This window comes from Sus scrofa, chromosome 7 (assembly GCF_054392235.1).
Source record: "Sus scrofa isolate SSC_HxYL_T2T_F1_AM1 chromosome 7, Sscrofa_HxYL_maternal_Yorkshire_Landrace_v2.0, whole genome shotgun sequence".
NCBI classification, from domain to species: domain Eukaryota; kingdom Metazoa; phylum Chordata; class Mammalia; order Artiodactyla; family Suidae; genus Sus; species Sus scrofa.
Window position 1 is genome coordinate 2,011,286 of NC_139389.1, and position 22,135 is coordinate 2,033,420.

At 56.4% G+C, this 22,135-nt stretch overlaps 2 protein-coding genes across 14 annotated transcripts in view; one reads left to right on the plus strand and one right to left on the minus strand.

Annotated features, from left to right (window-relative positions):
- The first annotated feature begins 758 nt into the window (after window positions 1-758).
- PSMG4 (proteasome assembly chaperone 4) lies at window positions 759-12,243 on the plus strand. Its single transcript, XM_001927667.6, has 3 exons — window positions 759-997; window positions 5,506-5,581; window positions 8,199-12,243. Exons 1-3 carry the CDS (start codon window positions 824-826, stop codon window positions 8,318-8,320), a joined length of 372 nt encoding a protein of 123 aa, XP_001927702.2. The 5' UTR covers window positions 759-823; the 3' UTR covers window positions 8,321-12,243.
- The window catches only part of SLC22A23 (solute carrier family 22 member 23), a 143,291-nt gene continuing 130,303 nt past the window's right edge, over window positions 9,148-22,135 (minus strand). For all 13 annotated transcript variants that reach the window (XR_014809480.1, XM_013977405.3, XM_021100121.2 and 10 more), the window contains one exon: window positions 9,148-12,744. Coding sequence is in view for 12 of the 13 variants with exons in the window: in XM_013977405.3 (XP_013832859.2) it covers window positions 12,387-12,744 (358 nt within the window). In the remaining variant the exon portion in view is untranslated. The remainder of the gene's footprint in view (window positions 12,745-22,135) is intronic.

Consider the following 22,135-nt stretch of genomic DNA (forward strand, 5'->3'; position numbering starts at 1 on the left):
TCAACCTTGTGGCCCAGAGTGACTGCAATTAAAGGTCCCAGCGGATGACACTGGCCCCCTTCATCTGCCTCCCTGTGGTCGTTCACATCCTTCCCACTCCCCTGGGAGGCGCCCGCTCTTACTCCCACTTTGCATATGCAAGGCCCGTGCTTGTACAGGACCTCAGCTCCGGGGGTTTGGGTCAGGTGAGGAAACCCACCCCTTAACTCAGTCCAGGTAACTGTCCTTTCTCGAGCTTTTCCCAGTATCTTTGCCATTCTCACGACTAGCTGCTTTCAAGGCTTCCCGCAGTTTCCGGGCTGCCGGGACCAGCAGGATTTGGGAAAATCTAGCCATCCCGTACGATGGCGGCGGCTGCTCTGAGTGTTTTCGGCACCGACTAAAAGCGCTGTGCTTTGCCGGACGGCGCATCTCCACTCGGGAAGATTTTCCTGCACGTCTGTGCAGCAGTCAGTGAGGACGCCGACCCGCTGAGCCCAGGACGAGTCCAACGCAAGACAGAGTGCGGGTCAGGCCTGGGCTCTGCGCGGTCGGGGCTGGATCCGCCGCGGAGCCCGCGGGCAAGACCCGTCCCCTCTCGAGTAGGCCCCGCCCCGCCCCCTCTGGCTCTGCCCCGCCCACTCCTGGCCCGTCCCCACGGCTCCACCTGGGCCCCGCCCTTCCTCCCCGGAGAGCCTCGCTCACTCTCTGGCCCCGCCCACCCTCGGGCCCCGCCCCTGACCCAGGATCGAAAGCGAAGGCGCTCTCGGCGCTCGCTTGCTCTGGTCTGGCGGCGGCGGCGGGAACTGGTCCCCGCGTTCGGCCGGGCGTCCGGGCGGGCGGCATGGAGGGGCCGCGGGCCGCCGCGGCCGGGGACGTCTCTCTGCACAACTTCACCGCGAGGCTGTGGGAGCAGCTCGTCCACTTCCACGTCATGCGGCTGACGGACTCGCTCTTCCTGTGGGTGGGGGCCACGCCGCACCTGCGCAACCTGGCCGTGGCCATGTGCACCCGCTACGTGAGTGCGAGGGGAGGGCCAGGGGCAGGAGCGGAGAGGGGCCCGGTGGGGACGCCGGGGGAGGGGGAGGGAAGGGGGGTTTAGGGGGTGGGTCCCCAGGGGGCGGGGAGGGAGGGGAGAGGGCGCAGGAGAGGGCCTAGGGACTCGGGGGAGGGGTGGGAGCGGGGGTCGGGGCCGAACAGTGACCGAGGGCCTGCTGGGGACGCCACGGATTCCGTGGTCCCCAGATCTCCTGGGCCAGGGAGGCGGGAGGCCTAGGGTTCCCTGAGGCCCTTCCTGTGATGTCCTAGGGACCGGGGGCTGTGGGGGGCGGCGCTACCTTCGAGGAAGCTTCGTCCGGGCGCTAGGCTCGACTTCCACGCCCATCTCTGGTTAGAGTTTCAGGGCTTCCTCGTGGGGCCTCTGTCTTCTCACGCTCCTATCCAACCCCTTTTTTCACGCCGGCTCTGTGTTGCCCACGTTTCCTTTCATTTCCAGCACAGGCTTCTCTGCTGCCTTTCCACTCCAGTGTCTCAATGAAAAGTCTAACAGGCATCTCTGAGTGGGCCTTCGGAGCCCAGCTCCCCGCACCCCTGCTTCTGCAGCAGCCTGCTCCTCTCAGGTGCAGCAGCTCCATGCCACCCTCGGGGTCACCCTGGGATCCCCTCAGAACATGCAGAATCCAGCCCCTTCTCCCCTCCCTCACCTGCCACCTGGGCTAAGCCTTCCTCGGTATCTGTACTGTTTCTCAGAGCTGCTGTAACAAAGTGCAGTAGACTGGGTGGCTTAAAACAACAGAGATTGGGAGTTCCCTGGTGGCCTAGGGGGTTAAGGATCTGCTGTAGTCACAGCTGTGGCGAGGGTTCCACACCTGGCCTGGGAACCTCTGCATGCCTCGTTCCTCCTGGAGGCCCTGGGGGTAAGTCAGCCTGTCTCCTGGGCTTCTAGTGCTGCTGGCACTTTGGTGTCCTCGGCTGACACCCTCGTCATCCAGTCCTGCTGCCAGTGTTACAGGCCATCTCCTCTGTCTCTTCCTCTTTCTGAGGACACTAGTCCTGCTGGATGAGTCCAGCTTAACTTACATGTCAGTTACATCTGCAAAGACCCCATTTCCTAATAAAGTCACCTGCACAGCTGCAGGGGGTTAGGCCTTGGAGGTACTTTTTGGAGGACTTGGCTCAGCACTGCCCTGTGGCTGGTTCTGTACGGGCTGCAGACAGCAGTCAGAATGGCATTCGTCTGCTCAGACTTTTTCTCGTCCTTTTAAGGGCTGCACCTGCGTCATATGGAAGTTCCCAGACTAGGGGTCGAATTGGAGCTGCAGCTGCCGGTCTATGCCACAGCAATGTGGAATCTGAACCATGTCTGTGGCCTACACCACAGCTCACAGCAACGCTGGATCCTTAACCCACTGAGTGAGGCCAGGGATTAAATCTGTGTCCTCGTGGTTGCCATTCGGTTTTGTTACCGCTGAGGCAGAACGGGAACTCCCAGACTTTCTTTTTTATTTTAACAGCCACACCTGAAGGATATGGAAGTTTCTGGGCCATGGGTTGAATCAGAGCTGCAGCTGAGCTTACACCACAGCCATGGCAACACTGGATCCAAGCTGCATCTGTGAACTGTGTTGCAGCTTGTAGCAATGCCAGATCCTTGACCCACTGAGCAAGGCCAGGGTTGGACCCACGTCCTTACAGACACTACGTTGGGTCCTTAGCCTGCTGAGCCACAGTGGGAACTCCTTTGTTCAGACCTTTGAGTCCAGAGGCTTCATTGACCTTCAGGTGCTGTCCCCAGCCCCATGTCCTGGCACCCACTTGCCTCCAAGCTGCTCCTGCACACTATCGGCCCCTGTGCCCTCTGTGGTGTATCTTCAGGCTCCCCAACAGTGTCTGTGCAGGTGGGGAGGCCTAGCCTGTGAAGTTTTGTCTCCCTGGTACCTGAAATCCTGCTAAGTCCTTGAAGAACGAGGGCGCTCCCACTGTGTAAGGTCTGGCAAGAACCGCCAGGCAGGAAGGCCTGTGCTGGGTAGGGGGGGCTACCTGGGGTGGTGGGACATGGGAAGAGTGAGCCAGCAGGCAGGACCTGGGCACAGCTTCGGGTGGGAGACAGCCCTGCACAGGCTCTGAATGTCTTGCCCAGACCCTTCTTCTGCCCCTTCCTCCTCACTCTGCCTCCTGGTGGGCTTGCCTGCACTTCCTTGCTGGTGGGACCCGGCAGATGGGTCTTTGGACAGGGACAGTTCCGGGTCTTTCCCCGCATGGGGGAGGGCTGACAGCAGGGCTGTGTGTCTGCAGGTCCTGGCACCCTGGGAGCCGTCTCCCTCCCTTTCCCGGTTCTAAGGCTGAGGTCACAGACCATGGGCAAGGCTGTGGGCCGCGTGGGGCCCAGAAGGCTAGTTGGTGAGACCAGGCGTCCCCTCCTTCATGCCTGTTTCGAGGCTCTTCCCGCAGGGGCTTCAGTGGTCTGACTGCTTGGTTGTCATGGCTCTTGGGAGGGCTTTATGTTCTCAGCTGGGCAGCCACGCTCCATCCCGGTGGGGGCAGGAGGAAAGGGGCCAGGCCCACCGATGGGCCGTGTCGTGTGCCTGGGCATCGTCCTCCAGGGCTGGAGGCCCAGGCCATGGCTTAAGCGGGAGATGACAGAGGACCAGGGCTCAGCAGGCTGGCCTCTGGCAGCGTCTGTGTTGAGTTTGGGGTGCAGAGCCCTTCCTGTCCGTTCAGTAGCATCTGCTGCAGCCCTGCACTTGATGGCACCCTGGAGCAGCTACAGCTGGGCCTTGTGGTTCATGAACGCTAAGCTCTGCCCTTCTGGCCCTTCTAGGAAGGATTGCCAGCCCGTGTGGGGTGGCCCTGGGGTCTGCGAGGCCTCTTCCCTCCCCCCGAATTCCCGCACGTGAGACAGGACCGTGCAGGACAGAACCACACGGCCCAGTAGCTCCTGCCTGCCACCTGCCCCTGCCCCCAGCAGGCCTGTCTGCTGCCAGGAGAGGCTGCAGGACTGGGACAAGCAGGCCCCAGCACGGGTGCGGGGGGAAGCTGGCCCAGGACAGGAAGGTGGGCTCTGGGGCCCTGGGTGCTCAGATGACCCTGGAGCACCTGGCCCCTTGTGGGAGTGGGCGGTGCTGTTCCAGCCCCAGGACCTCCGCTCACAACGCGAGTCTGCCCTTGGCAGAGGGCGGTTTGGGAAAATAAGGAAGTAGTAGGAAGGGTAACGATACAGGGTTTTTAGTTTTTGGCGGAGAAGGGCCACCCTGTTAAGGTAGATTTTCTATTTGCAGGAGGTTTAATTATAAATACCGTTTTGGTTTGTTTTTTTTTTTTTTTTTTTTGGTCTTTTTGCTATTTCTTGGGCTGCTCCCGTGGCATATGGAGGTTCCCAGGCTAGGGGTCGAATCGGAGCTGTAGCCACCAGCCTACACCAGAGCCACAGCAATGCGAGATCTGAGCTGCGTCTGCAACCTACACCACAGCTCATGGTAACGCCAGATCCTTAACCCACTGAGCAAGGCCAGGGATCGAACCCGCAACCTCATGGTTCCTGGTCGGATTCGTTAACCACTGGGCCACAACAGGAACGCCTATAAATACTGTTAACAGCAAATTTGTTTAGTAAGATCATGTTTTTTTGTACCAATTATAACAAGAAAGCTTGCAGTAAGTACTTTCATCTTTAGTCTGTGTTTTGACTCATCTTTTATGGACCAGAACACATGCATTCGGTCTTGAGTTGAGTGGCTTGGAACCCTAGGAGACGGGAGTGTTTGACCCGGGCTCTGCTAGAAGTTGCTGAGGTCGCCTGCCTCCTCCCACCCGGAGCTCGTCCTTCTAAAGCCCTGCCGCTTCCTGGGCTGTGTCTTTTCAAAGTCCGCTAATTTGATAAAAGCAATTTGGTCAGATTGTAAATTAGCAGACTTTTCTCTTAAGCTGGGACTTGCACGCAGGGGGCTTAGTCCCCGCGTGGCGGGAAGCAAGATTTTCTGGAAAGTTTAGAAGGACTGCGCTGATCTGGCTTCAGTTGCTGATGATCTGAGATGAGGGCTGGCCAAGCAGCTGCAGGGCTGCGGTTCTGCTCCCCGGGGCCCTTCTCCAGCGTCAAGGCTTGACCTTGAAAAGCCCCAGATACCCTTGGGAACAGGGCCGCGTCCTCTCGCAGGCGCAGGTGAGGGGTTGGGGTCCTGCCTTTTCGCTGGCAGCTGCCTGGGGGGTGAGCGGCACCTTGGCGACTGGGTCCGGTGCCCAGTTTCCTCCTGGCTGTGGCCGGGAGGACCGTGTCACGTCCCTCTGTCTGGTGCTGCCTCTCAGTGAGCTTTGGGGTTTGGGACACTAGAAGTCCTCCGACTTGGGCAGCCCTGTGACCCAGCTTCCAGGCACTTGTGTTTGCCTGTCCCAGCGGTGGCCTCGGAGGGTCACCTGCCTGCCTGCTGACTCGGTTCCTGGGGCTCCCCTCCCCCCAGTTCCCCGAGGGAAGAGCTGGAGCTGCCAGGCCGCCCGCAGGTGGACGAGCAGCGCTCTCTGTTTTCCTTGCAGGACCCCATCCCCGTGTCCACCGCCCTCCTCGGGGACACGTCAGACCCGACGTCCACTGGCCTCGCCCAGCGTTTAGGTAGGTACTGGGGCTCAGCTGCCCGAGCGCCTGGCTGGGGACCTGGCTGTGAGAGGAGCCGAGAGGCGAGTCGCTGCAGCGGGAAGGGTCTCTGCGTGGGTGGAGCCCAGCCCTCCGTGCCCAGGCCTCCCAGGAGCTGACCTGGTGCCAGCGCCTCTCACCCCCATGCGCCCCAGGGGCTCCCGGGTCGCCTCAGCTGCCGTTCAGGCTGACGAGTGACAGGTGATTCTGCTCCTTGTCCTCGGGAGCAGGGGTGAGTGGTGCCCATGGTGCCCTGGGCACTGGCTCCTGGGCCTCCAGGGTTTGGTGGGGCCTGTGAGCAGGAGGGAGCGCCCTTCACCACGCAAGACGTGGCTCAGAGTGCAGAAGGGCGAGGCCTGGCCTGCATGTGGCAGGGAGGGGGTGCCGAAGTGCTCCACCTCCCTGCTCCCCAAACCAGCAGCCCAGGTGGCTCAGGCGGGGGTGGCCAGTGCTCTGCTGTGTGTGTGACTGCGGGGTGGTGCCCAGGGACCTGAGCGGCCGTGCAGCCTTGCCTCCTGTCGGCCTCATCTTCACCGGCATCCCAGCCGCTTCTGGAGCCCCGAGCCCTGGTGGGCGGGTGGGGGGCGTGCCGAGGCCCAGCGCTGCCCTTTGAGGAGCTTGTGTTTGGGCTGCGTTGGCAGTTCTGTCAGCCTGATCCCTGGGGACCGGGAATGTGTGTCTGTCACTCGGGTGTGACCACACGAAGACACTTGATGTTGGGGGAGGGGAGGTACAACCAGCGTGGGCGGGGGCTGTCACAGACGGGAGCCAGGTGGCCTTGGATGTTCACACCAGGTGGGGACCACGAGCCCAGCTCCGAGTCTCAGGAACGTCCCCCGCACTTGTCCTAGCCTGAGGTTAGAGAAACCTGATCTGTAAGTTACTCTGCTGAATTATTAGGAAGTCATTTTAAATTTATAACCAAGTTGCAAAAAAGACAATCCCTGCCTGGCCTCCCCGGGATTCCGGGTTGTCCATCCCCTCTGCGTTCACACTGGTGTTTGTGAGCAGCTCTGCAGTCAGTTGAGGGCCTGACACCCCCGCTGCACTGTGTGTTTGCCAGCGATTCGGGCACCACAGCCCCTCAGGAGGCTCCTGAGAGCTGGGCCTGGAGGAGCTGGCCTGCTGAGCCGGGCTGGGTGGGTGGCTGCAGTGTGGACAGAGTCCGGTCGAGGAGGGGGAGTCTGTTGGATGCACAACCAGTGAGCTAGTGGTTCTGGTGACATGAGATGGGGGCCCCGTGTCCTTGAGGTGAGACCCGGAAGCAGTGTATATGCAGAAAGCAGGGTTCTTTTCCTTCTTTTGTGAGGTCGCTCTTTGTAATTAACGTTTTCTCACATGTGGTTTTCGTCCATTTATAGTCTGCATACGTTGAAACAGAACGTAGACCAAAAAAATACATCCTTTCTAACATATGAAAGTCAGATATGATGGAGGATCCCACCTGCCTGTGTCAGCAAACCCGCAGCCCTCGGTCACTGCCCAGCGGGGACGGGCACGTGTGGCAGGATGCTGTCATCCTGGGGGACAGGTGACCTGCCTCTGAGGCCACAGAGGGCCAGCCCATGCCGCTGTGCTCTGCGGTCATCCTGAGCTGGGGTCTGGACCCTGCTGTTGAAGATGCATCATTAACTGTTGTCAATTGTGTGGACAGTGACATGAAGAGACAGGTGTCCAGAGACAGTGTCCCACGCGGAGGGGTGAGCGGCCCGGGGGCTCTGTGTGGCTCTGGAGGGCAGAGCAGGGGCGGGGCTGCTGGGCGGACCATGCAGGCGGCCCTCTGCTCCCTCGGGTGCAAGCGGACAGGCGGGGATCTGTGGCCCCCTGGGGACTGGTGTGGCCGTGATGTCCGTGGGGGAGGAGGCGTTTGCACCCACCCTTGTTGGGGAACCGGGGGGTTTCACTGGGTTAGGGTACCACCTGGCTTGTCCTCAGGGCCGGTCCTGGCTTTCAGATGCTGGGTGTGCAGCTGTGCTGGATTTTTGCACTTGGAGCGGTTGACACCAGCCATTAAGGGTTCTGTAGACAGGGGCTAAAACTAGCACATCCAGGATCAAACTGAAAATTACGCCCGTTTGTGTGTGTGCGTGTGTGCCTGCACATCCCTGTGTGTGTGTGTGTGCGCATGCGTGTGCGTGCCTACACGTCCCTGTGCGCGCACGCGTGTGTGTGCCTACACGTTCCTGTGTGTGTGCGCGCACGCGCACGCATGCCTGGACGTCCCTGTGTAGGTATGTGGGGTCCCCTGTGGGGGGCTGGGGTGGGTGGAGGGTGGGGTGAAGGGGGGCTCACATGTTCGGCATTTGACCATCACCTGCGTTTTTACGAGCAGAGCCGCCAGCCCGCCAGCCCTGTGTGCCGAGCAGCGGGTCCCAGGCTGGGGGCCGGGCCTGCCGGCACCAGGTCGGGTGGGGGACAGCGGGGGTCCCGGGCCCCCTGGGGACCACTGTTCGGACGAGGAGGGCCCGCTTGACCGCGTCTGGTCGCAGGCGTCCACTTTCTCCTCTCCCTGTTCCGGGCCTTTGGCGGCGCGGGCAGGAGCGGGGTGCGGGGGACCCGGGCAGGTGGTCACGCGTGTCGTCCTTTCTGTCCCCAGCCAGGAAGACCAGCAAACAGGTGTTTGTCAGCTACAACCTCCAGAACACGGACAGCAGCTTCGCGTTACTCGTGGAAAACAGGATCAAGGAGGAGATGGAGGCTTTCCCGGAGAAGTTCTAGGCGGTGGCCGTGGGGCTGGGACCCGCCCTGCGGACTCGGAATAAATGCGGCGGCTCTCGCCAGGCCTCAGGCTCACGCGCTTACCTTTGCTTTCAAGGCTCGGCCCTCCTTCTGCCGCCGCTCCCGCTCCCGCTGGCCGGGAAGGAGGGAAGCCCAGGGCTGGGCCGGGGTGCGGTGCGGACAGAGGGGCTGCCCTGGTGCCTGGAGAGGACGCGGTGGCCACGGCTCCGTCAGGATCGAGGCCCAGGGCAGGGCTGGAACGGTCCTTCCGTCCTGCCTCCCGCCTGCTCGCCTCTGGGCCCTGTGTCCTCACCTGTGAGTCGGGAAGGGTCCCGTTTGTCGTGCCAGGTTAGTGCGAGGCGGCTTCGCCAACCCTGGCACCGTGGAAACGAAGGTGCTGACCGACTGCAGCTCTTGGGAGCTAAGCCCCCCCCCCCCAGCCCAGGTCAGTGGTTCCTGACCTGGCTTCAGGTCAAATCTGCGCTGGGGGCCTTTACCAGCCCCAGGGGCCCAGGCCCGGTGGGGTCGCAAAGCCCCCCAGGTGCGTCTCAGCACAGGCAAGGCCGAGGCACTGGTCAAGGGCTCTCCGGTTCTTGGGGTCCATTGGGACCCCTTTTGTCATGAGAGGCAGGTGGTCTTGGGCCCAGTGATAGCCTTGGCGCCAGCCTGGTGTCGAGCGCGTGTGGGCAGCCAGGGTACCGCCACTTCGGGATTAGGCCTGGGGGTCAAGGCGTTTAAGTCTGAGGCCCTGGCCCCAAACATGGCTTGGGAGCCAGCGGGCACCCCTCTGGGCAGAGTGCGTAACAGAAAATCGGGGATATGGAGAGTTTGGTATAAATACTTTATTAAAGAAATATTGCTTTCCGGTTAAAAAACACCACGTTAGAGAGTCCTGGTCAGCAGTCTTTCCTCCCAGAGTCACAGTGAGGGTCACTTCTCCTGGGACCTTCAGGCCACCGTGAGCAGGACGCCTGTGCACAGGACACGAACTCAGATCCGCCTCTCGGGGGCCTGAGAGCAGCACCAAGGAAGCAGCCGGCGCTGGGCCCTGCGGCGGCCTCCCCGGCTCTGCCCGGGCGCTGACGGTGAGACCGGAGCGAGGCGCGTTTATCGGTCAGCGTCGCGAGCCGCCCTTCGCTGGACCCATCAGGTGAGGTAGGGACACCGCAGAGGAAGCGTGTTCAGGGCAATGCTTTTATTTCTGTACATCTACCCCCCCGCCCCCCAAGTACAACAGCGGTGACGTCATGCAGACATGGGCGTGGAGGACGGGTCAGAACCAGCACGACCCGGCTCTTGCACGGAAGCCTCCAGGGTGGGGCTGCGGGGACAGGGGGCGCCCCGCCAGCACAGCCCGCCACGCCGGGCCCGCCTCCCCCAGCCCAGATGCGTCCTTCCCTGGTCGTGCGGCCACCGGGTCCCCGTTCGGGGCGCCTCAGTCCCGTTTGGCTCTGGGGAGAGGTGACGTGTGCTGCATCCTTCGCGAGGTCGCTTTCTGCTCTGGGGCTGCGCCGGCTTGCAGCCCCCCTTCCCCAGCGTGCAAGTGATGAGACTCTTAAAAATGAAGCCTTTCCCTGTTTGTCTGGGTGCTCGGGACGAGCTGAGCTATTACTGACTTGGGAGACAGCGCAGAGGGCAGAGTGTTCCCGTTGTGCCTGACTTCCCGGAGGGGGTCCCAGCTGGAGGGACTGGAGGCCGGGGTGCTTCCCGGGAGCAGGGAGAGGAGCTGGGAGGGCGGACGTGGAACGGCAGGTGCCTGAGAAGTGCTTCCTCACGGAGCGCGGGGACCAGGGCCTGGGCGTCCATGATGACCACGGGGCCGTGGGGGGCGGGCAGGACTGGCCCCTCGGACACGGAAGGGCCCTGCTGCCTCGCTCACGTGGCGCGGGGTCTCATGGCTCAGCCCACGGTGAGCTTTCCTGCTCTGGCCACGTCTCTCGGCTGTCCCTAGGTGGAACCAGCAGGGACAGGGGCTTGGCCTGACCTGGAGGGGGTTGGAGGGGAAGGGGGAGGGGGGAGGGGGAGCAGGAGCCACAGGGCTACTTTGCCAAGAAGTCACTCCGCTCACACACACTGGAACGGGGTCCCAGGAGGCCAGCCCCCACTGCCAGCTTTGCTTTGAATCCAGGAGCTGGTCCCGACCGCTGAAGTGGCAGTGCGGGTCTCCGTGGGACCTGTGTCTGCCGCTGTCCTTTAGGATGGAGGTCAGATGTGGAAGTGGCAGCCTGGGAGTGTCGTGCGTGCCTCCGGCTTCCTGGAGGTGCTGGCCGCCCTCTGTGGCCTCAGCACGGCCGGCAGGAGGGCCTTCGTGGCCTGGCGTTGGGGTGACAGGTGCGGTCTGGGGAGCCTGCTGGCTCCTTCCCCACGGCCCAGCGCCGCGCGTCCTGTCCTGGATGGCGGGCCTTGCTGCGGGGGGGCTCCACGGGCAGAAGGCTCAGGAAGACAGGAGGGACCTCGCAGGTTTGGCACTGGAGCTGCACAGATGTAGCGAGGGCCTGTGGGTTGAGGCGAGTGCAGGCTGACGCAGGAAACAGCAGTGACACAGAGACAAGGGCGGGCAGGGGGGCCTGGCAGTCTGCCTTCCTTGCCTGAGGCTGGTGGCCCCGGGGACCATGGGGTGTGTCTGCTGGAACCACACACACCTGCATGTTTGCTCACGTCACAGACTTCTGAGTCCACAGTTCCTAAGAGTGTCTGCCAGCTTTAGGAGCAGGGTGGGTGGGACCTAGACACAGACCATGGGGACCGAGGCCACGCTTTCCCTGGAAGAACACTGCCCACGGCAGAGGTGCCACAGCGTGGGGAAGCAGGCGCTCCAGAAGGGACCCAGGCTGTCCGGTTGGGTGCCTGCCGGCCAGCGCGCATTGATTCTCAGCAGCTCCCGCGTCCCCTCTGGAACAGCCAGGCAGGTGTGGCAGGTGCAGGCAGCCTGGCCAGGGGGCAGGAGGACGAGGTGAGGACCATGGTGGATGGAAGCCCTCGGATGGCGGGGCAGGCGGGGTCGAGCTTTGGTGAGTTATTGCTTCTCTCAGTGGGTCTGGGTGCTCCTGGAGGCGGGCCCCCTCCTCGCCGCAGGCCCAGCTCTGCGCCGATGGAGGCAGCAGGCCCGGGAGCATCCCCCGCAGGCTGTGTGGTCTCTGCCGGTGGCCAGCGGGCGCCGAGGCCTTCAGGCTGGTGTGTTCTGTGCGCGTGTGCTGGGCTGCAGCTGCCGGGCGGTGTCCTCGAGGGCTCAGCTCCCTCCCGGAGCGGGGCCGCCCCAGGCGTCTACGAAGTTATTTCCTATTGGTTTTAGTTGAAAGTAGCCAGGTTCGGGTTGTGCTGGCAGAAAAGCTGACAGTGAAAGAGGGACTTCCCTGCTGGAGCCAAGCCAGGAGGAGCAGCAGCGGCAGTAACGGACGCGTTGTGCCTGCTGCTTGGGGGCTTAGCGCCACAAGCCTGTGCTGGAGCCGGGCGATGCCCCCACTGATCACTTAAGATTTCTGGTGAAATAGTTACATGTTTCCCCGAAAGAGCTTTCAGCATCAGGCGTAAAAGGATGGTCTCGAAGGAAGGATGAAGCTGGTTTCAGTGATGCTGTGAGCTGTTCCCCGCCCCACTCGTGGACCAGATGCTTTAAAAACCCTACACAGACGCGGGTCAAACCCTAACCATTTCCGCTGCAGTGTCTGCAGCGCCGCCCCGGGAATGCCCCGGATGGCGGCTGGCCGGTCTCAGCACGGCTGCCGGGGACGCCTGGCTCTGAGGGCACGGCTGACCTCCCGGGCAGCCCGGGCTGTGCGGTCCTTACGGCGTGTCCTCGGCCACTGCGTCCCTCTTCCCAAGGAGGTGGCTCTGTCTTGAGATCAGTGAAAGGAGAGGGGATAAAGTGCTGCTTTTGTAAAAACGACCAAAATAAATACAAACATTTAATGGCAGAAAAGAAAGTCTTCTTGGAAGGGTTGTTTGCAAAGGCCGCTTCCTCCAACACACGCTCCTCAGAGTTCTCTGCAGGGGCCCCCACACCAGCCGCAGGGAAGCAGGGTCTCCCGAGCTCGGCCTGGGCAAGCCCCGGTCCCCCAGGGCCCAGCTACATGGGCCGCCCGCCGTTGGCTGTGGCGCCATCCGGCAGCCCGTCGCCCGCAGCAGCCGCGTCGTGCAGCCCCGAGTAGTCCTTGAGCTCAGCGTTGGTGAGCAGGAGCGGCTGCTCCCCGCGCCGGGGCGGCAGGAGCGGCTGGCGCGTGTAGTGCTCGCCGTCGGCGATGCTCTCGGGCAGGTTCTGGTCCCGGCTCTCGGGCAGCAGCAGGAGGCAGATGATGCAGATGAGCGTGCAGCAGGCGAAGATGATGTGGTGCAGGAAGTAGCCCTTCTGGTTGTGCAGCTCGATGATGGGCGCCGTCAGCATGCCGAAGCCCGCGCTGGCCAGCACCAGCCCCAGCCCGCCGCACCTGCGGGGAGCCCACCGGGTCGGCAGGGGGCCCGACCCCCCACCCGCCGTCACCCCCTGCACCTGCTGCCACCCTCACTACCCCGTTAACACTCTCCTCGCCAGCCCAAACCCTTTCCCTTCCTTCATCTTTTGTTTTTGTTTTTTGTCTTTTGTTGTTGTTGTTGCTATTTGTTGGGCTGCTCCCGCGGCATGTGGAGGTTCCCAGGCTAGGGGTCAAATCGGAGCTGTAGCCACCGGCCTACGCCAGAGCCACAGCAACGTGGGATCCAAGCTGCGTCTGCAACCTACACCACAGCTCACGGCAATGCCGGATTGTTAACCCAGAGCAAGGGCAGGGACCGAACCCGCAACCTCATGGTTCCTAGTCGGATTCGTTAACCACTGCGCCACGACGGGAACTCCCCTTCCTTCATCTTGAAAGGTGACTGGAGTGGAAAATCCGCCTCATGTGCCACGAACAGTGGATGTGTTACTAACTTACAGCGTTTGCCCAAGGTTTGCTCTTCATTTAGAAGGGGGTCAAAGCAGCCGTAAAGACACGTCAATAGTTGATCGGCAAGGATGGTGGAGTACAAAGACCCTGAACCCACCCCCTCATGAGCACATCACAGCCACACCGGCAGAGCAGCGAGTGATAAAAAGACCAGAACCTCCCAGAAAAGATCTGCAACTAGAGACATAAAAAAGGAACCACGATGGGACAGGTAGGAGGGGCGGGCTCAGGACACAGTCACATTCCCAACCTCCTGGGTGGACGACCCACCAACTAGAGGACAACTGAAGTGCAGAGCTTCCCCCACCAGAGTGAGTTCTGAGCCCCAGGTTGGGCTCCCAAGCCTGGGGGTCCTGCACTGGGAGACGAGCCTCCAGAGCATCTGGCTTTGAAGGCCAGCGAGGCTTAAATTTTGAGGTTCGCAAGGATGGGGAAAGAGACGCAAAGGGGATGCAGAAAATCTCGTGTGTGCCGGGACTTGAGGCAAAAGCAGAAACTTGAGAGGAACCTGGGCCCAGCCTACCTGCTGGTCTTTAGGGTCTCCTAGGGAGGTGGGGGTGGCAGCAGCTCACCTTGGGGACCTAGGTGCCAGTGGCAGTCGTACATGGGAGCTTTCTACCATGTTGACAGTGGTGCTCACAGCCACCATCTTGACTTACTGGTGCCAAGGCCAGGCCCCACCCAACAGCCTGCAGGTGCCAGTGCTGGGACTCCTTGGGCCAAACAGCTGGGCAGGGACACAGCCCCACAGGCTGCTTAAAGACGTCCTGATCCTACCTTGGCCTCTACGCACACCCCTAGACACGGCCCATCCCACCAGGGGGCCAGGACCCAGTTCCACCCATCCGTGGGCAGTCACTGCACCCTTTTGCCAGGAAGCCTGTACTAGCCTCTAGACCAGCCTCCCCTCTCCCCCAGGGACCAGACTCTGGACACAAGAAAGCCACAGTTCTGCAGCCTGCAGACCCATCCCGCCCGCAGCGGCCACTGCCAGCTTCCAGATACCTTGGATACCATTCCCAACTGTCAGGAACCGGCTGCTCCCACCAGTGATCTGACACCAGCTTTGGGATCCCTGGGCCCTGCAGCCAGACTCCAGGACCTGGCACTCTGCCTTCCAGTAGCCCAGCACTAACCCCAGGACCCGGCTTCACCCACCAGCGGGGGTGGTCAACAGCCTCATGATCCTCTTGACTCTGACTCCACCACCGGCGAGCCTGCACGAGCCCTGGGGCCTCCTGGGAGTCTGCAGTCAGCTGCTTCCTGACCAGGCCCTGCCAACCAGCAGCCAGCAGCCTCCGTACAAGGCAGAGCTTGGCAACGAACCAGACCATCCACAAAACCCGCCGTGACAGAAAGACCCACGCGGCCCTCTTGGGGTACCCCCAGCCCATAGCTTGGATGACAAGAGGGGAGTGCACTGCTGGGAAGCACAGGACACCTCCTACAGAAGAGCACTTCTCCAGGGTTGGGAAATGTATCCAACCTACCAGATACACAGAAATACAGCAAGTCAGACAAAATGAGGTGGCAGAGGAACATGTTCCAAACGAAGACACAAGGCAAAACCCTGGAGAGGAGTTCTCACTGTAGTGCAATAGGATTGGCAGCATCTTGGGAGCACTCTGAGATGCAGGTTTGATCCCCACCTGGCAGTGGGTTAAGGATCCAGCATTGTTGCAGCTGTGGCTTAGGTTACAACTGTGGCTTGGATCTGGTCCCTGGCATGGGAACTCCACATGCCCTGGGGCAGCCAAAAAAGGAAACAAACACCAGGAGAAGTTAGTGTAGTGCAGACGAGCAAGCTACCTGAGAAAGAGTTCAGTGTGTACTTGTAAAGGCGATCCGAGAACTCTGGAGACTAATGGATGCACAGAGCAAGAAGTTAGACACTTTCAACAAAGAGAAAATATACCAAACTGATGAAGAACACAATAACCGAAGTGAGGGACTCAACAGCAAACTAAATGATGCGGAGGAGTGAATCGGTGAGCTGGAAGACCAGGTAGTGGCAATCGCTGCTGGAGAGCAGAAAAAAAAGTAAGGGCAGCTTAAGAGACCTCAGGGACATCACACTAATATCTGCATTACAGGGGTCCCAGGAGGAGCAGAGAGAGGGAGAAAGGGGCACAGAACATATCTGAAGACCTAACAGCTGAAGATCTGGCAAAAGAAACAGACATCCAGGTCCATGAAACATGTAAAGTCTCAAACAGGATCAACCCAAAGAGGCCCACACCAAGACACAGTGTAATTAGAAATGCCCAAAAAATAAGATAAAGAATATTAAAAGCGGCAAAGGAAAAGCAACAACGGGGGAACTCCCATAGGCCACCAGTTGATTTTTCAGTGGAAACTGCAGGCCAGAGGGAAGTGGCAGTTTATTTAAAGTGATGAAAGGGGAAAAACCTACAACCAGGAGTTCTCGGCAAGGCTCGGATTAAGATTTGACGGGGAGATCAAAAACTTTATAGATAAGCAAAAGCTAAGAGTGTAGTATCACCAAACCAGCGTTACAAGTGCTAAAGGATCTTTCTGAGAGGAAATGAAAAGGCCACCACTAGAATAAGAAAATTATGAAATGAGAAAACTAACCAGTAAAGGTTAACATGCAGAAAAGGTAGGAAATCATCCACAAATAAAGCTAGTAGGGAGGTTAAAAGACAAATGCAGTAAAATCATCTATATCCACAATAAGCAATTAAGGGATACACGAAACAATTAGATGTAAAATATGATGTCAAAAAGTAATCACAGGAGGAGGAGAGTACAAATGCAGGGTTTTAAAAATGCATTTGAAATTTAAGAGATCAGCAGCTTAAAACATCGCATGCATATATATAGACCACTATATAAAAACCTCATAGTAACCACAAGCCCAAAATTTATAATAGATGTATACACAAAAAAGAAAAAGGAATCCAAACATAACACTAAAGATAGTTATCAAATCACAGGAAAACAAAAGACGAGAAAAAAAAAGTACAAAACAAACCTAAAGCAATGAACAAAATGGCAGTAAGAACACACGTATAACTACCTTAAATGTAAATGGACTAAATGCTCCAACCAAAAGACACAGTGGTAGAATGGACAGAACCAACCAAAAAACACCTGTGTATATGCTGTCTACAAGACACACATTTCAGATCTAGAGACACAAGAGACTGAAATTGAGGGGGGGGAAAGAGGTATTCCATGCCAACAGAAATCAAAAGAATGCCAGAGCATAGTAGCAATACTTACGTCAGACAAAGTAAAGACCGTTACAAGAGACAACAACATTATGATAAAATGATCAATCCAAAAAGAAGATATAACAATTGGAAATATACATGCAGCCAACATAGGAACACTTAAACAAAGCAGATATTAATAGGAGGGGGAGAAATGGACACTAACACTGTAATAGTGGGGGACTTTAGCACCCCACCTACATCAATGGACAGATCATCCAGACAGAAAATCAGTAAGAAAACACTGACCTTAAATGACACATTAGACCAGATGGACTTACTTGATACACAGATGTAGAGAGAGCATCCTATTGAAAAGCAGAATACACATTCTTTGCAATTATATATGGAACATTCTTTAGGATAGATCACACACTTGGCCACAAAACAAGCCTCAGTAAATTTAATAAAACTGAAATCGTATCAAGCATCTTTTTGACCACAACACTATGGAGTTCCCATCATGGTGCAGCGGAAACGAATCTGACTAGGAACCATGAGGTCGTGGGTTCAGTCCCTGGCCTTGCTCAGTGGGTTAAGGATCCAGTATTGCCATGAGCTGTGGTGTAGGCTGCAGATATGGCTCGGATCTCGTGTGGCTGTGGCTGTAGCACAGGCTGGCAGCTACAGCTCTGATTTGACCCCTAGCCTGGGAACCTCCATATGCTGCAGATGTGGCCCTAAAAAGACAAAAAACCAAACCAAACCAAAAAAAAAACCCCACCAAAAATGGAAACAAAAAATCCCCACTATGAGACTAGAAGTCAACTACAAGAAAAATAACTGCAAAAAACAGACACACATAGGGGGGCTAAACAGTATGCTACTAAACAACCAAAGGTCAGTGAAGAAATCAAAGAGGAAATACAAAAAAATACTCAGATGCAACTACATGAAAAATGAAAATACAAAGGTTGAAAACCTATGGGATGTAGCAAAAGCAGTCCTAAGAGGGAAGTTTATAGCAATACAAGCTTGCACCAGGAAGTAAGAAAAATCTCAAATAACCTAACTGTACCTTAAAGGAACTAGAACAAGAAGAACAAAACCAAAGTTAGTAGAAGGAAAGAAATCATAAAAATAAGCGTGAAAATAAATGAAAGAGAGTATAAAAGAGGCGTTCCCCCTGTGGCACAGTGGGATCAGCAGCACCTCCGGAGTGGAGGTTCTATCTCCAGCCTGGCGCAGTGGGTTAAAGGATCTGGCATTGCCATGGCTGCAGTGTAGGTTGCAACTGCAGCTCGGATCTGATTCCTGGCCTGGGAGCTCCATATGCCACAGGCATCCAAAAATGGAAAAACAAACAAAAGATCAATGAAACTAAAAGCTTGTTCTTTGCAAAGGTAAGCAAAATTGGCAGACCTTTAGCTAGACTCATCAAGAAAAAATGAGAGAGGGCCTAAATCAATACAACCAAATGAAAAAGGAGAAGTTATAACTGACACTACAAAAATACAGAGGATCATGAGACTACTACAAGCAACTATATGCCAATAAAGTGGACACCCTAAAAGAAATGGACGAATTCTTAGAAAGGCACAACCTCCCAAGACTGAACCTGGAAGAAACAGAAAATACGAACCGATCAGTTACCAGTAAAAAGCTGCATAAGTAATTAAACCTCCACAAACTGAAAAGTTCAGGACTTGATGGCTACACAGGTGAATTCCACTTAACAGTCTGCCTTCTGAAACTGTTCCCAAACGTTACAGAGGAAGGGATACTTCTGGACACATTTGATGAGGCCAGTATCACCCTGGTACCAAAACCAGACAAAGGTATCACCAAGAAAGATTTACAGGCCAGTAACACTGATGAACTTAGATGCAAAAATCTATGCAAAAACAAAATATTAGCCATCCACATCCAACAATACATTAAAAGGACCATACACCATGATCAAGTGAGGTGTATCCCAAGAGATGCAAGGATTTTTGACTATGCACAAATCAGTGTGATATACCACATCATTAACAAACTGAAGAAAACATATGACCATCTCAATATATGCAGAAAAAGCTTTTGACAAAATTCAACACTGATTTATGACAAAAACTCTCCAGAAAGTGGGCATAGAGGGAACATACTTCAACGTAATAAAGACCACATATGACACCACACCTAACATTCTCAGTGGTGAAAAGCTGAAAGGATTTCCGCTAAGATCAGGAACAAGACAATGAGGTCAACTCTTGCCACTTCTATTCAACATAGTTTTGGAAGTTGTAGCCATAGCGATCAGAGAAGAAAAAGACTCCAAACTGGAAAAGAAGTAAAACGGTCATTGTTTGCAGGTGACATGATGCTATACATAGAATGTCCTAAAGATGCTACCAGAAAACTGCTATAGCTCATCACTGAATTCGGGAAGGTTGCAAGGTACAAAATTAACATACAGAGGTCTGTCCCTTTTCTATACACAAACAGCAAACTATCAGAAAGAGAATTTAAGGAATTAATCCCATTTACCATTGTATCAAAAAGAATAAAATACCTGGGCATAAGTCCGCTCAAAGAGGTAAAAGACCTGTACTCGGAAAACTGTCCCCAATGAAAGAAACCAATGAATGACACAAACAGATGGAAAGACACACCATGTTCTTGGTTTGGAGGAATCAATAGTGTCAAGCTGACAGTATTACCCAAGGCAAAAGCTGCAGGTGGAATGCAATCCCTATCAAAATACCAAGGGCTTTTTTCACAGAACTGGAACAGATACTTTAAATATTTGTGTGGAAACACAGAAGATCCTGAAGAGTCAAAACAATCTTGAGAAAGAAGAATGGGGCTATGGGCGCCCTGACTTAGCTATACCGCTAAGCTATGGTAATCCAAACAGTTCGGCACTGGCACAAAAGCAGACACACAGCCCAGTGGAACAGCACAGAAAGCCGAGCCATAAATCCACGCCCTTATAGTCCACTTTCGTTATTAACTACTCTATGACGAAGGAGGCAAGCCTATGCGGTGGGGAAGGGACAGCCAAGGCTTCTTTTCTGGAACACCCAGGGCACGCACTGGGGTATGCTGCAGGTCACCCTGGCTCCCGGGCAGGAGGCTGCTCGGCGGGAATGGGGCAGGTGGGTGGGGTCACCTGTACCACGAGCAGTGCAGCTGACTCCACTGGAAGGTGAACGAACGGCACCCAGGAGAGGGGTCCATCCTTCCCGGGAGCCACGGGATGCTGCAAGGGACAGATGGGGTGTGGGCCATAAAGGTATGTCCCCGGGCCTTTGAAACCAGCGGGACATGGTTTTCTCTGAAACCGCCCCAGTGTCTGCCAGCCTTCCTGCGACTAAGTGGGTGGCGCTGACGAGCACGACAGGCTGCCTTACTCGGTGCACAGGGATGGGCCCGGCCCACCAGGGAGGCCACACAGGAGGAGCAGGCCTCCCTCAGGCCCAGGTGACCTGTCACGAGTGGATGCCTTAGGCTAGCGCGGCCCGTCAGAGGAGGTGACCTGGGTCTCGTTCACGGCGGGATTCGATGGCTTGTTTTGAAGAAGCACCCGCACACGTGTGTGTATGAAAAACGCTGTATGTGGACACAAGCCTGTGGGGTAGGCACGTACTTTTATGTCTCCACGGATGCCATCCCGAGCTGCAGCAGTGACAACGCCAGGTTCTGAACCTGCTGAGCCACAAGAGAACTCCCCTGCTTGGTGTTAAGGCGCTGACCTCTTTCTCTCCCTGCAGATGCGGGCAGGTACACTAGCTGCTTTCCTCCAGGCGGTCACCAGAGGGCAGCAGAGCCCACGTTTAAATAGGCGAGCGGGCCAGGTGGCCCGGGGGCTTTAGGAGTAACGTTACCTGAATGACTTCGGGGATAGAAAGATAGGTATTCAGTTCTAAGGACCCCTGAGAAGGCGCAAGCTTCAATTAAGAATTCCAGACTCGTCCGGTCATCCTTTTAAACACGCGAACATCTGCATCTTGAACACAGACGACGAACCTCCCGTTTTTCACCTCCTACTTCATCTTGCTTAATCTGTCTTTACTCCCATTCTGTGAAGTCGAGGATTAGCAAATTTCTGCCAGTTTTCACAGAAAGAAATGTCACTGCCAAAAATACTCAGGTAGGAATAACTAATTATACTGTCACTTAGTGGGACACACACTCTGACACCCCCCGCCCCCCCCCACCGCCTGTGACAAGGCCCTCGTGACTGGTCTCATTCTGGGCCAGAGATGAGCCCGGCTGAAGGACGTGCCTGAGGCCGCGCAAGACCGCAGGCTCCCCTTGCATTAAAGGCCGGAGTCTTAGGCGCTGGGACATGTCCTGCCCACTTTGGCTGTCCCGGGTCCTGTTTGTCCCCATGCTGCTGTCTCACGGTGAGGACTGGGCCTCGGGCCACTCAGGAGATGCTGTTATAAACACACACACTCATATGTATATTACTTTTTAGGGCTGCACGTGCAGCATGTGGAGGTTGCTGGGCTAGAGGCTGAATCAGAGCCACAGCTGCTGGCCTACACCACAGCCACAGCAATGCGGGATCCCAGCCACTTCTGTGACCTATACCACCGCTCACTGCAATCCTGGATCCTTAACCCACTGAGCGAGACCAGGGATCGAACCCGCGTCCTCATGGATACCAGTTGCGTTTGTTTCCACTGTGCCACGATGGGAGTTCCCTCTATACATCTCTTTTGAGACATAAGTTTTGAAAGGAGTTAAACAATTCCACAGGTCACATTACACCCAAGCTGCCTCCGTCCCTGCTGCCTGTTCCTGAGGCAGGTTTAGAGCAGTGACAGCAAGCGGGTTCCATCCGGGGTGGCAACAGGGAGTGGTCAGAGGACGGTCCCAGAGAAGACAGGTTCCTGGAAAGGAGATTCTAGGAGGAGGAGTTGGGGTGCCCAGGGGAGGGAAGGGCTGGGATGGAGAAGGGGTGACAGCCAGGCCTCAGCACAAAGGAGACAAAAGCAAAAACAAGCAGATGGGACCTAAGTAAACTTAAAAGCTTTTGCACAGCAAAGGAAACCAGAGACAAAACAAAAAGACAAGCTACGGACTGGGAGAATGCATCTGCCAATGAGGTGACTGATAAGGGCTAATATCTAACATATACATGCACACACAGCTCAACATAAAGAAAGATTAAAACATTGGCAGGAGAACGGAACAGGCATTTTTTCCAGACACGAAATGCAAACGGCCAACAGGAAAAGATGCTCATTCTCGCCCATCCTCAGGGAAATGCAAATCCAACCCCAGTGAGGTACCACCTCACGCCGGTCAGAATGGCCATCACTGTTAAGTCTACAAATAACAAGAGCTGGAGAGGGTGTGGAGAAAAGGCCCCCCCCCCACACAGTTGGTGGGGATGTGAACTGGTACACCCACTGTGAGAGCAGCATGAGAGTCAAGACACAAACTAGACTCGCCATGTGACCCAGCAAACTCCACTCCCGGGTATACATCTGAAAAACACGAAAGCGAATTTGAAAAGATACACGCAGCCCAAGTCTCACAGCATGATTTACAGTAGCCAAGATGTGGAACCACCCACGTGTCCCTCAACAGATGAGAGGTTAAAGAAGATGTGGTACATAGATACAATGGAATACTATGCAGCCATAAAAAAGAATGAAATGAGGCCATCTGCAGCAGCATGGAAGTACTGGGAAGGGTGCTAAGTGAAACAAGCCAGACAAAGA

Excerpts from the sequence above, each read along its gene's own strand:
- PSMG4 (XM_001927667.6), top strand. The coding sequence starts at position 824 with ATGGAGGGGCCGCGGGCCGCCGCGGCCGGGGACGTCTCTCTGCACAAC. Across the intron at positions 998-5,505 it reads TGGCCATGTGCACCCGCTAC|GACCCCATCCCCGTGTCCAC; the intron begins GTGAGTGCGAGG and ends TTTTCCTTGCAG. Across the intron at positions 5,582-8,198 it reads TGGCCTCGCCCAGCGTTTAG|CCAGGAAGACCAGCAAACAG; the intron begins GTAGGTACTGGG and ends TTCTGTCCCCAG.